Source organism: Galeopterus variegatus, unplaced genomic scaffold, assembly GCF_000696425.1.
Source record: "Galeopterus variegatus unplaced genomic scaffold, G_variegatus-3.0.2 Scaffold5002, whole genome shotgun sequence".
Classification (NCBI taxonomy): domain Eukaryota; kingdom Metazoa; phylum Chordata; class Mammalia; order Dermoptera; family Cynocephalidae; genus Galeopterus; species Galeopterus variegatus.
In genome coordinates, this window is record NW_007731113.1 from 56,045 (window position 1) to 70,338 (window position 14,294).

At 36.6% G+C, this 14,294-nt stretch overlaps 1 protein-coding gene across 1 annotated transcript in view; it reads left to right on the forward strand.

Annotated features, from left to right (window-relative positions):
• The first annotated feature begins 555 nt into the window (after positions 1–555).
• SAMSN1 (SAM domain, SH3 domain and nuclear localization signals 1) overlaps positions 556–14,294 on the forward strand; it is an 87,093-nt gene continuing 73,354 nt past the window's right edge. The window contains exon 1 of the mRNA XM_008588739.1: positions 556–816. Coding sequence (XP_008586961.1) covers positions 556–816 — 261 coding nt within the window. The remainder of the gene's footprint in view (positions 817–14,294) is intronic.

Here is a 14,294-nt window from a genome sequence, read left to right on the forward strand (position 1 = left end):
TCCTGAAACCATCCAGCAAAACCAAATAGGAACAGAATTTGTAATAAAAATAATAAAAGAGGGGCCGGCCCGGTGGCACACTGCTACAGTGTGCTGCTTGGGAGCGCGGTGGCGCTCCCGCCGAGGGTTCGGATCCCACATACAGACTGGTTCCCGCTCACTGGCTGAGCGAGGTGCGGGCGCAACACCGAGGGTTGCAATCCCGTTGCCGGTCCCGGTCCGGTACGGGCGCGACACTGAGGGTTGTGATCCATTGCCGGACACGAAAAAAGACAAAAAGGAAAAAAAAAAAAAAAGAAATGCTATTGTAAATTATTCTGTGAAATATTCTGTGAATGACTTCCTGGTTTATTCTGTGTTGTTCATTCATTACTATTACATAAACAGAAGTATAGTATTAATAATTTCTACATGTGAAGTATTAAACAACTTAATTTTTAACTTATTTTTCTTTGTCATTTAGAAGATGAAGATGACACGCTGATTTCCTGTTTGAAATTAACCAAATCCCAGGAAAAGAAAGTTAGTAATATTAATACAAGAATGAAAGAAGAAATGGAGGTTAGACTGGATTCTTTTTCTGCATCAGCGGGTAGATCCAGGTCTTCAAATGGGTGCAACTTGGATGGTGTGTTATCCCACTATGAAGATGAAGTTCAGATGTGGCACAGCTGGAAACCTTTTCCAGAAAACCTGCTCTGGACACGTGTTGATTTCCAAATTTCTCGTGTTGGACCCTGGAGCAACTGCTCCTCCTGTACTCACTACCCATATCTCAAGTCTTCTTACACAGATATGGATCTCCTACGTTCATGGGTAAGTTTGTAAACTACGGAAATGTATCATATCTTGATGTTTGTGCTGGTAGGAAGGAAACAGATAACAAACATGCTAATCAGTCAAATTTATCAGTGTCAGGAAAGTTACCAGGGCTACAGTTTTCTTTCCAAAAAGTAATAGAGTTCTTGAGACTTTTGACCATGGCAATATTGCATGTATTCCTTTGTGTACAAGTAGACTATTGAACGGTATTTCCAGGGATTTCCTTTTAATTCCAGGAAGACTTTGCATGTCCATTGAGATCAAGAAAATGTGCATTGTCTAAACTGTTATTGCAACAAAGTTTCACTGACTAATAAGAGCTAATTTTCATGAGCGTTTTCTTTGGTCTGCCATTCTCCTAAGCACTTTATGTGTATTATCTCATTTAAATCTCACAACAGCCCTATAAGGTTAGGACTGTTACTCTAATATTATCCTCCCACCCCTATTTTACAATTGAGGAAATTGAGACACAAAAAAGTTAGTAATAGGTGCAAATTCAGATAGCTAACAAGTGATGGAGCCAAGATCTAGAACCTAGATAATCTTATGCTAAAGAGCCTACTTTTAGCTAATATGTTGTAGTGTTTTCCATATGCTAAACTAGACTCTAAAGCTATATGGTACAAGAGAAAGAGTATGGACACTGGAGTTAAACGAATTTGGGTTTGAATCCTGGCTTTGCTACCTTTTCATCTTGGGCAAATTACTTAAACCCTTTAATCCTAATTTTACTTAAAACGGTAATAGTAATATTAAACTCATGAGGTACTTGAGAAGATAAAATTAAATATAAATCTGCTAGGACTGAAGTGTCTAACTTTTTTCAACTTGATTGTAAGTTCCTTAAGTCATGTATTGTACCCTTATCTCCCTATAGTACATAGTCATTTGTATTTGCAGTGAATGAATAAAACAACTTTGTGCATCCAGGAAGCCTCCTGCATGCCATTTTGCTGTAATAATCAGTCTCTTACTGGACAGGTGCTATACTTTTTGATACATTAGAGGTCTCTGAAGGGCTAATCTCTCTTGGAGTACTTTTTACCTTTTATGATTTGTTGTGTATCAAGTCTCTGAAAACTCGATCTAAAGTTACCTGTGTTTGAAATACTAAATTAAATATTACAGGTGTCCAGTAACAGACTTGGAACTGGTGGAACTGCCCAACATTAATCATTTTTAGGAATGTTTCTCCTACTACCTTAGTTCTCATATTCTCTTCTGACACTGCTGGATTTGGCAGGCTTTCTCTTGGAGCAACTTCTTAGGCAGTAGCTGATATTAGAATTGGGACCTGCTTCTGAAGACTCTCTCAGACAGCTTCAGAAGCAGGTTAAAGATGATGACCCCTTCGCATGAGGCAAAGCTGGTGAATAAAAGTCTAAACAGAAATATTCAGTTTCCTTCCAGAATAAAATCTAGATTCACTAACTTGGTATTTCTGGATTTCAGCAAACTAGCCTCAACATAATTTCTTAAACTTACTGCTCCTTCCTTATGAATTTTCTATGCTGAACTGCCGAACTGAATGATTTGCTATTCCTAAAGACTGTCTTGCACTTTCCTGCCTCTGTATCTTGGTGTTTGTGTCATGGCCTCTTCTTGGTATGTTATTTTCTCCTTTAGAATCATTCCCCCATCCCTTAAGATGCAGATCAAATACTTTATCCTCTATAATAACCCTTCCTAAATCACACCAGACAGAAGTAATTTCTCCTTCCTCTGGAATTCTACAACATTTAAGGACATTATTCTTTCATTATATATTCATCAAACGTATATTGGCACCTACTATTTGCCATTTACAATATTAGGCACTGGGGATACAGAACTAAACAATATATACACTGCCTCTGTCTTCATGGAGCTTACCATACTCCACCCTATACTGGAATTAGTTGGGATTTGTTTATTTCCAATAACTAATTTATCTTTGTATTTTCCATAATGTCTAGAATGTAATGTTTGCTCAATAAATAACTGAGTAGTATTTGCAGCCTAAATGAATCAAATTTTAAAATTCTGTGGACTTTGTTTACGTAGGTCTAAATAAAGCATTTCTTCTCTTTTTAAAAACTGTTCTTACAGCTGAATCTTTCCTCATTCTAATTAATCCAGTTATACAAAAACTCAGTTATTGTGTATATGTGAGTATTTGTGTGTGTGTGTAGGTTTAGGTAAATATACAATAGTCATCTTTTTTTTTATTTTGGTGGTTTTGTCTATTTTACTACTTAAATAAATGATTAAGTGAGTTGTATCTGCAGAAGGTCAGACATATCTGTAGAATGCTCAGAATTTCAGAAAATAATGTTCAGCATTTGTGACAGGAAAGCCTCAGTGGATTTGGAGAGAAGGTTCAAGAGCATGTTAGAGTTAAATGGGTTTGGTAAACTTAATGAGACCACTTCCACTCAGGGATTTGAGACACTAGAGTTTAAGAAGTAGGATGAGTGCAATTATTATTTTTATATTCTACGCATATATCCTATAACAATAACAAGTGAAAAATATCCAGTTTCATTTTAGCATACCTGGTGTTTTCGTTAAATGGGTTTGGTAAACTTAATGAGACCACTTCCACTCAGGGATTTGAGACACTAGAGTGTAAGAAGTAGGATGAGTGCAATTATTATTTTTATATTCTACACATATATCCTATAACAATAACAAGTGAAAAATATCCAGTTTCATTTTAGCATAGCTGGTGTTTTTTTTTTTCCTGTAGTAATTGCAGGGTTATTATTTAGGTTATTTAACTTTTATATTATAGAAGGTACAGAAGGCAGTTAGCATTGTGGGAAACGATGTGCTTCTGAAATGAGTATTACTTGCTATTAATGACAGGTAGTCAGAGGTGACATTATTGCAATTTTAAAATGTAGAAATATAATCATATTTTTTAAAAAATGTGCCAACATATGCAGATTTGGTAGAGCTAGGCCTAATTCTCACATTTCATGGGAAATGAATCCAATCTACAAGGACATTTGTTTCTCCTTGACTTCAGAAATTTTGGGAATAGTAGATCCTAGTGTCTCCAATCTCATTATCAAATCAGACTTGTGAGATGGCCTGAAACTGTCTAGTCTTCCAGAAAGTCCTTATTTACTCAGGTATGACTCCCAGCTAAGCCTGCTGCAGGCTCACACATTCACGGCTGGTTATGATAGATTAAACCCAGCTCTGACACTAGCAGCAGAGTGAGCTAGATCAAATTCCTTACCCTCTCTAACCCACTAGTTCCAATAATGTACTGTGGTTTCAGACTCTACTTATTCCCCTTTCCTCTGAGTGACTCTTTGCATATCAAAAACCATCCATTTGTAAAGCAAGGTTATCAGTATCTACCATGCAGGCCTATTGGGAAGATTAAATGAAATGGTGTCAGTACTCAGTCTGCAGTAGGTCATATTTATACTAAATCCAAATAACCCAGAGTCCTATGTTAAGATAGTAAAGGAACAACATTTTGTTCAGTTGAGATACCATAAACAAACTGAATCAGACAAGGAAATATATTATTTGTGAAGGGCTCTTCACAAAAGTCAGCAGGAGAACAAGAGACACAGATGTTTAATGAGCAGTTTAGTTATTTGTATGGTCTGTGGTGCCTGGGGAGTGGGGAAATATATGTGATTATGGAATTGATATAAATTGAGAGAGGCAAAAGTTCAGATTTATGAAAGTATATACTCCACAAGAGAAACATGAAAGGGAAATCTAAGGATGAGAATCTTTTCTAGTATCTCAGATAAGTGGTGTTGAGAGGGGATTTCATAAGCATCTTAACAAATGCTATAGTGGAGGTAACCAAAAATAATATTTGAAGCCAAGTATTTAGAATCAATTTACAAGAAAAGTGACTGAAAGTTACTTAGGAAGCTATGAAAGCTAAGAGCTTGAAACATCTTAATGAAAAGAGGAAAGCAAGCCATAGACTTGGTAGGGAATAAGAGTAAGAAAGAATAGAGTTTGTATGTTGCCAAGGAGATGAGACCTTCCTTCAATACAATATCATGATAACAGCAAACATATCTTTGAGAATCTGGGAGAATTTTTCAGATTTAGAAGGAGAATAAACAAATTATTTTTATGATGTCTATAAATAAAAGTAATGTAGACATGACAAAGGGGAGCAAATATCCATTCATCTCCTCAAATGTCTAAAATATTATCTTTGAGAATCTGGGAGAATTTTTCAGATTTAGAAGGAGAATAAACAAATTATTTTTATAATGTCTATAAATAAAAGTAATGTAGACATGACAAAGGGGAGCAAATATCCATTCATCTCCTCAAATGTCTAAAATATTTTAAAATCTGTTTTATAAAAATAGTGTAATATGTTTAAAAAATGACAGTAACAAAAGCTCTTTCAGGAAGAAGCAAAGTCGAAGGCCCAAAAGAACAAAACAGAAACCTAAGTATAGAAGAATTCAAATGTAGCATATACAGAAAAATAGTGAAAGAATCACATAACATTAACCAAAGAAAAACAAGTGAAGTTTGCATACAGCATCTCAAGGTGAGAACATAAACTCGGCTCTACTGAAAGGCATCTAATAAGAGGATGAGACGGCCTTCCTGGAATATTACATGAACAAAAATGTGTGGCTGATGGAAAAGTTCTTTAAGCAACTGTTTCAGCTGGAGGAAGAGGAAGTGTGCTAATGCTAACCAAGAAATAAAGGAAGAAAAGATTTTACAATTATTTTTTCAGTTCAAATCGAAAGCAGTGGATGCTAATTCTTAACACAGGGAAGTGCTCTTGGGATACATAGCCCCATTGCTAAGTGGTACAAGAATTTTCATACTGCACAAGAAAATCAGTGGTCCTTGGGAGAGAGGTGACAAAACCAGGATAAGCTGTTTGTGCCTGTCTGCAACTTAGTCTTTCTATACTTTCCCTTGGTAATCTCTCCCAGTCTCTCTGACTCTAGTCTTCCCTCTTCACACAACGTGATACGTAGTTCCTAGATTAATCCACCATATTTATTTATCTGACTATTCTAACTAATTAATGGTACCTGGTTAATGATCCTGAAGCTCAAATCTAGTAATGTGACTGCTCCCCTCACAAACCTTTAAATGTCTCCCCAACACTTACAGGGTCAAATGCAAACTCATTCACCTAATCTACCTTCTAAGCAGATCCCCACAAATCTTTTCCACACTCTCTTTGCTACAGGCAAATCCTTTCATTAGACATGTGATTTTCTCCATCTTCATAACTTTATACTGTCTCCTCATTTTGGCCTTTCTTTTTTCTTGACCTGTCTTAGTGTGTTTTCTGTTATTTTAACAGAAAACCACAGACAGGATAAATTTTAAATAATAGAGGTTTATTTGGCTCACAGTTTGGGAGGCTGGAAAGCCCAAGAGCATGGTTCTAGCATCTGGCACGGGTTATCCCATGGTGGAAGATGGCAGGAGGCAGGCGGAAAGCAAATGTGAGCGCATGAGACAGAGAGGTAATTGGGCTGAACTCCTTTTGTTGGGAGCCTGCTCCCATAATAACTAAACCACTCCAGCAATAACAGCATTAGTCCATTCATGAAGGCAGAGGCCTCATGACCTAATCACCTCTTAAAAGCCCCACCTCCCAATGTCATCACAATGGCAATTAAATTTCACCATGAGTTTTGGTGGGGACATTCAAACCATAGCACTACCTATTTGATGAACAGTATTAAAGTTTAAAAGTGAAAATGTATAAGAAACCATGATGTAGACTTTGAAGATAAAGAAATATGTGAACAGAAATTAGGACAGATAGGACCAGTGAAAAAGACAGTAAGGAGGCACCTGATTTGGATTAGAGAAAAGAGCAAAACAAATTTTATAAATTCTACTCTCATTTTCTTTGTACATTAGTGAGGTAGACTTCTACCAAAAAGCCTCTGTGGTCCCATTGGTGGGGGTATTTTTTCTGATCTAGAGAATAATATGACATACTAAAAAGAAAGCTCACACACCCACCCAGAAGAAGGTAGGCTATGAGCCATCGATGTATAATTGCTCATAATTTAATGCCCTTGTATTTCAACTTTAAGACACAAAAACCATTTGTGGGAACAGCTTTGAACTTTACTTGGTTACGTTAGAATTATGGTGGGATAGAAAGAAAACATGTCTCAGCAGATAGATTTAGACAACTTGTGAAAACGAAGGCACAGTTAATGATAATTCAGACTAAGAATTTCAAAAGGAAAAATAGAAAAATGCGATACAAAAATCGCAGAAGATATCTATACTTACTACACTCTGCACTGAAATTAATAAACTTGAGAATCAAGATTCTAAAAATAATTTTAAAAGCCTTAAATGAACATGAGCAAATTATTAATTAGGAATATTTCACATGACAAATTTTTTTTTCTGTCTTTTTTTTTTTTTTTTTCGTGTCTGGCAACGGGATCGCAACCCTCGGTGTTGCGCCTGCACCTCGCTCAGCCAGTGAGCGGGAACCGGTCTGTATGTGGGATCTGAACCCTCGGCGGGAGTGCCACCGCGCTCCCAAGCGGCGCACTGTAGCAGTGCGCCACCGGGCCGGCCCTCACAGGACAAATTTTTAATTATAGCAAATATGTTTCATGGAAGGAGAATCAGCATTTACCCAGGGGAAGAACTTGAAAAATAGAAGATGCCGCAGTAGCTTATTCATTAATTCATCCGTTCACTCACTCACTTAACAAGTTCATGTCAGGTGCCTCCTCAGCCACTTAGTCTGTATGTCAGGAGAGAGGACAATCTACCATTTTACTTTATAGTGAGAGTTTATTAGCTTTTATTAAAAGGAAAAGGTAAAAAGTAAGACCAAATAATCACAATCCTTGCTGTAGAATTTCTCTAGGATGGTAAACACACTGCAGTACTTGTAATAAGCCTGGAGAAGATCTGGCCAGACATACAAACTCATTTTATATTAAAAAAAGAAGAGCTTATAGAAAAAACACTTAAAATATGAGATATTATAATAGTTTAAGATGTCAGGTTTATGGAAAGTCTTTAGGTCGAATTTGAAGGAACTAAATTGTAAATGTGTATAAACTGTTTAAATGTCTTTTCTAATAAAATCCTTTACAATAAAAATAAAGATGAAATGAGAAAAGGTAATTGCTCTGTAAGTGTGAAGTATTATTCTAGAAGTCCAGGACAGGTAGAGATACTATTAAATTAGACTTCTGAGGCACTGCAATGTAGCATTCAAACCAGCGTTCAATGTATTTGGGTTGAGGTTTGGCTTTTCCCAGTTACATAAGCGTCATGCATATGTGAGAATAAAAGACCTGTGATCTAGTTCTAGAACTGCTACAGAAACTATGAATCCCTATCCTGCATGAATTACCTGAAGGGTTTTGTCCTTTTCTTCTCTTTGTGTTTTTTCATTCTGTGTTTGTTTACTTAACCTGTGATCTAGTTCTAGAACTGCTACAGAAACTATGAATCCCTATCCTGCATGAATTACCCGAAGGGTTTTGCCCTTTTCTTCTCTTTGTGTTTTTTCATTCTGTGTTTGTTTACTTGAGTGCATCAAATTAAGGAGAAAATTGAATTGGTACTCCCCATAACAAAATCTTTCTAAAGTCATCATGAAATGTTTGTCATTTAGAATAATTCTCATGGTAATGAAATAGGACCCACGATAATCAATTATAACTACATTTTGGCTTCCACAAGAAAGTCTGCATTTGTTTTGCTGAATCCTCAAATGGAAGGAGGAAGATAAGGAGTGTCAATCGGAAGGGCCAGCTATGTCCACTGGGCGTGGGAAACCCAAACCTTCTCCTTACTTACAGCCTAACTCTCTTGCATGGTTCAACAGAATAAAACAAATTATCAAAGCTGGACATCAACCTTTGGGAGGAGATAGGCCTGAGTGTTAGAACATTTCATATAATGAGACTTGGCAAACACTCCACAAGTGTTGCCAAATTTTCTTTTGCTGCAGAGAAATAAGTTCATAATTCAAATATTGCTAAGCAAGCTAAACATGATGGTATATTTTGCACATGTAGCATTGTGTGTTGGAGCCTGTTATACACAAAAGGGAGCAAGGTCACAGCCAGAAGAATCAGCTGTGAGCTCATCTCTGTCATAGTTGGTTCTCTTTGGGTCAGGTCACTTAATCTCCACGGGTTTTCTCATCTTTGAAATGAGGGAAAACTATCAATAATTTTTGAGGTCCTTTTTGTCTTCAATAGTTTGGGTTATGTGGGTACACTGAGGAAGACAAATCCTATGTGCAGAAAGAGATGAGTACATAAAGGTTTCTTCTTTCTCAAAGCAGCACTTTTCTCACTCTTCAGATGACCCTTTGTTGTCCTTATTTTTAAATTTTTTTTTATACATAAGCTATTTTACATTTAAGGTTGGTCGTTTTTTTTTTTTTTCTATCTTCGCTTGCCAAAACTATACTTCCTCTCTTTTGGCTAATTCCTCTCTCCCTTGTATTCTCTGGACACATCAGCTGTAACTCAAACAATGCTAGAACCAGCAACTATGTGTATGACTTCAGTTAAAGGCCATAAAACCTTCTCATGAACCAAAATGTTTACATTTTCATTCTCAGGAGCTAAGAAAACTCCTGACACTCAAAAAAGAACTACTTTAAAAAATCCTTTTAAATGACAGTTCAGAGGACTAAATTCTGCTTTGAAAAATGGGTCGGTGAAGTTTGAGTAAGACTGTTGAAATGGCAGAAGAGCAGGGGCTATGCAGTGTGAAGAATGGTGGGTTGGAGTGAGACATCTGCTATCATCACTGTAACCCACCACACACACACACACACACACACACACACACATACACACACACACACACAGTGCCACCTCGAGTGCTCCGTGCCTTTGAGATCTTGTTCTGATCGTGCAGACACGTTGGAGTAATGATAATCGTGGCCTCCATTGACTTAGCACTTAACTATATTTCAGGTGCTTTAATATATGCTATCTTTAATTGTGTTATGATTCAGTAAGGTGAATTTTAATGATAGAAATTTGAACCTGAATGAGGTTAAATAATTTATGCAGAGTAATAGTAGGCAGCAAATCTGGATTTTAAGCCAAAATCTTCTGGAGTCCAAAGGTTTTCTGTAAAGAACACAGCTTTGTAACTTTTAAGACTAGATTAGTAACTTACCCTTACTTTGCTTATCTATAGAAATGGAAACATTAGTTCCCAACTTGCAGTATAAAATGAAAAGATGCATGTGAAACTGCTGATTCAAGGTAGGGATTTAATAGCTTAATAAATAGAGCCCCTGCCTTCATGGTGCAATATAAAATTTCTCAGATTTTATTTCATATTAGCCCTATGAATTAGACAAAATATTATTGCCATTTTACAGATGGAGAAATTGAGTCACATGAAGATTAAGTGAATTACCCAAGGTCCCATAGCAGGTGATGGCAGAGCTGCTCCTGAACATAAACCTCCCAACTCAAACTTTCCCTGTCATTCAGTTGTTTTTANTACACACACACACACACACACAGTGCCGCCTCGAGTGCTCCATGCCTTTGAGATCTTGTTCTGATCGTGCAGACACGTTAGAGTAATAATAATCGTGGCCTCCATTGACTTAGCACTTAACTATGTTTCAGGTGCTTTAATATATGCTATCTTTAATTGTGTTATGATTCAGTAAGGAGAATTTTAATGATAGAAATTTGAACCTGAATGAGGTTAAATAATTTATGCAGAGTAATAGTAGGCGGCAAATCTGGATTTTAAGCCAAAATCTTCTGGAGTCCAAAGGTTTTCTGTAAAGAACACGGCTTTGTAACTTTTAAGACTAGATTAGTAACTTACCCTTACTTTGCTTATCTATAGAAATGGAAACATTAGTTCCCAACTTGCAGTATAAAATGAAAAGATGCATGTGAAACTGCTGATTCAAGGTAGGGATTTAATAGCTTAATAAATAGAGCCCCTGCCTTCATGGTGCAATATAAAATTTCTCAGATTTTATTTCATATTAGCCCTATGAATTAGACAAAATATTATTGCCATTTTACAGATGGAGAAATTGAGTCACATGAAGATTAAGTGAATTACCCAAGGTCCCATAGCAGGTGATGGCAGAGCTGCTCCTGAACATAAACCTCCCAACTCAAACTTTCCCTGTCATTCAGTTGTTTTTACACTTTGCAGCTGATAGATAAATAAACACGGCAGTAAAGAGAAGCAGTACATGGTTGAAACTCCATGAGGCAAGTAAGCCTGGCTTTCAACTGGCTTATTTCAACAGCACTTACTGTTTGGGTGACTGTTGAGTTACTTGATTTCTCTGAGTTTCAGGTTCTTATCTATTAAGTAGACAAAACGAAGATTTTGTTGTGGAGTTCTTGTAACAACTGGGCTAGAAAATGTATGTAAAGTGTTTAACTGTACCTGACACCTAGTTAATGAACTTAATGAAGAAGAGCTACAATTTTCAATGGAAATTATTATTATTTAACTGTAATTTATAATTATGTGTTTATAATTATTTACTGTTCCTTTAGTGAACAACAGCATCCCTGAGCTGTGGAGCCACAAAGATGATTGAGACATGTACTTGGCATTAAGGTGTCACCATCAACAATTCTCAGTAATTCTGCATCACATGAGATAATGTTGCATGGATGTTCGTTTCTGGTTTTCACAATTATTTCCTATAGTTTGCCCAGTCTTCACCATGGAGATAAGAAAGCCAGAACTATCTTGTTTAAATGTACACAGTGAGCATAGGGTGTGACTCTGCTTTTAGCTTCCGGGGGGTGGGGTACTCTAGTGGCCCCACACCTGTGAGTCTTTGGGTCATCCAGACCAAAAGAATGGGTCTAGGTGTGCACTGGGCTCACTATTGACCTTTTCTGACCTCCCAAATTATCACTGTATTAACAGTGTTTTGCATGTGTAAAATGATTTAGCTTTTTAAAACTCCTCTCACATATTTTATCATAACCATATCACATACACATTTTATAGTATTTTATTTTAGAGTCAGATACAACTCTCAGGCATAACTACCTTTTTTTCAGAGGAGAATGGAAAATGAAGGAAAGAAATTCATGTTCCCTCTCCTTCCTGGGAAGTTTTAAAGCAAGTGGTTGAATTTACTCTAAAAACCCTTATGAATATTCAGTTTATGATCTTTATGCATCTCATGGTTCCCAGCTATTAAATACAACTATACGATGAATAATTGGATTAGAAATATGGCCTTATTGCAGCCCACCTCCAGCCCAACCCAAAATGAAGCCTATGTCTGACCTTTAGAAAGGATTTTTAGCCAGGGCACAAGAATATATTTACTCATTCATTCTACAATTTGTTTTGGAGTATTTACATTGTGCCAGGTGATGAAGATAAAATATTGCGTGTAAATAGATATTGTAGACCTCATAGTCTAATGAGAGACAAAAATAAAAACAATCACATAAACAAACATGAAATAGCAACTTTGATAAGAGGTATGATTGTCACATGGTTCTATGAAAGCCTATAATGGGCAGATTTGACCTAGTCAAGGAGTCAGGAAATGCTTGCAGGGGTAATAATGATTGAGTTCATATCTGATGGAAGAGAGGAGTTAACTAGTCCAAAATAGGGAGAATGGTCAGAATTGCTGGGAGGAGAGCAAGGAGATGTGGTACAAGGTAAGTATGAGGAAGGAGTACAACCACCCATGGCCTTATAGGTTATGGTAAGTTTTGTTGTTTGTTCCTTGAAAGCAACGGGGAGCTATGCAAAAAGTGTTTTCAGCTGAGGACTTGTTTTTATTTGTTTGTTTCTTGTTTGTTTGTTGAGGGTATGAGGCAACATGCTTAAGTTTATATTTTGAAGAGATCACTCTGCATACAGTGAAGAGAATAGGCTAGAGGGAAAAAATACATGAAAGATGACGGTGACTTGCACTATGGTGGTAGAAAGATGGAAATGATTGAAAAGTTCTCAGTCTCACAGATTTACGTCCCCAATATGAATACTTCTCTGAATGAAAGAAATGCCAGTTTCAAAAGTCATCTTTTGTGATACCAACCAAAAAGCCCCGTTTGCTTTGGGACATGTGGTCACAGATGACAGCAGAAAAGTTTTACAAAGATGTTACTGCACATTCCAAATCTGTCCTTTAATTTTTAAAACTCAGAAGCTCACAGCCATCATAATGGTTTAATGGAATTATTACCAGTGGATAAGGAAATGTCATCATTTGCCTCCCCTGATTCCACTTGGACATAGGCCATTGTTTCTACAAAGAGTGGCTTGGAGCCATGCAAGGTTTCAAGGGAAAATGGCCTTTCAGAGGGGCATAAGAATAGATAATGCATATTGCCACTGTAAAATCTCTAATGAATATTAAGGGTGGCTTTCATTTGTGGTGATTGAAATGAGCTCATAAATTCTCTCTCTAGAATGCGGGAATTTTTCCCTCCCTGTGGAGAGATTTAATGGATTTGTGGCATTCTGAATGATTTGGCATGAAATCAGAGGTACCTGTGCAGTCACCCACAAAGGGCGCTTAGTTTCTTGCATGTGATAGTCAACTACCACAAAATATTTTCTGTAAGAACCCAGAAAGATTGATGTAACCCACCATAAGTCATGACAAGGTGTCAACTGAAAAACTGGAAAAAGAAGTGGTTAAAGACACCACAGCTTTAAAAACAAATGTGACTTTTAGAGAAGGGTTATTTCCTTTTAGAAAAAAAAGTTAGACCTGCCACCTGCAAGAAATTTGTGGCAAGGGCCTTCATATTTTGAGGCCACTGAGAGCTCCTACTGCTCTCTGTATGGAGTAGATTAAACTGTTCCCACACAGTGATAATATATTGCAGAGAGCCATAACAGGAATGCAGTGGTTGTAGCAGTTAATAGTACAACTTCCAGTTAAAACAATATTCTTTGGGTTTCTTTGGCCAGTTCCCATTTTTATATTGCAGAGAGCCATAACAGGAATGCAGTGGTTGTAGCAATTAATAGTACAACTTCCAGTTAAAACAATATTCTTTGGGTTTCTTTGGCCAGTTCCCATTTTATGTGTGCTATTTTTTTATAACTTAATTTTTCACATTTGCAGAATCAATAATTTTCAAAGCTTGATAGGATTGAAGAAGAGAATTCGAAGCAAGCATTTTAGGGAGATTTCCTGGCTGTGTGAGCTTTGGTTAATGGAACAAATTCTGAAAAAAAAAAAAAAAATCTATCAAAACAGCAGATGAGCATTAAGTCTACCAAAACAGCAGATGAGCATTAAGATTAAAAATACCAACAGCTCTAATTTTATTGTAAAAAAAAATTAGAAAAAATTAGAAATAGCAGTTACCCAAAATTCATTCACTCATTTTACTATGGAATGTGTGAGAGAATCTCTTTTCAGAGAAAGAAACTTTTTGATGCTAAACTTACAGTACTTGAAGTAAAAAGAATTTTGGTTCATTTTGTTCTGTTGAAGGAGTACATCCCTTTGTGAAATAAAT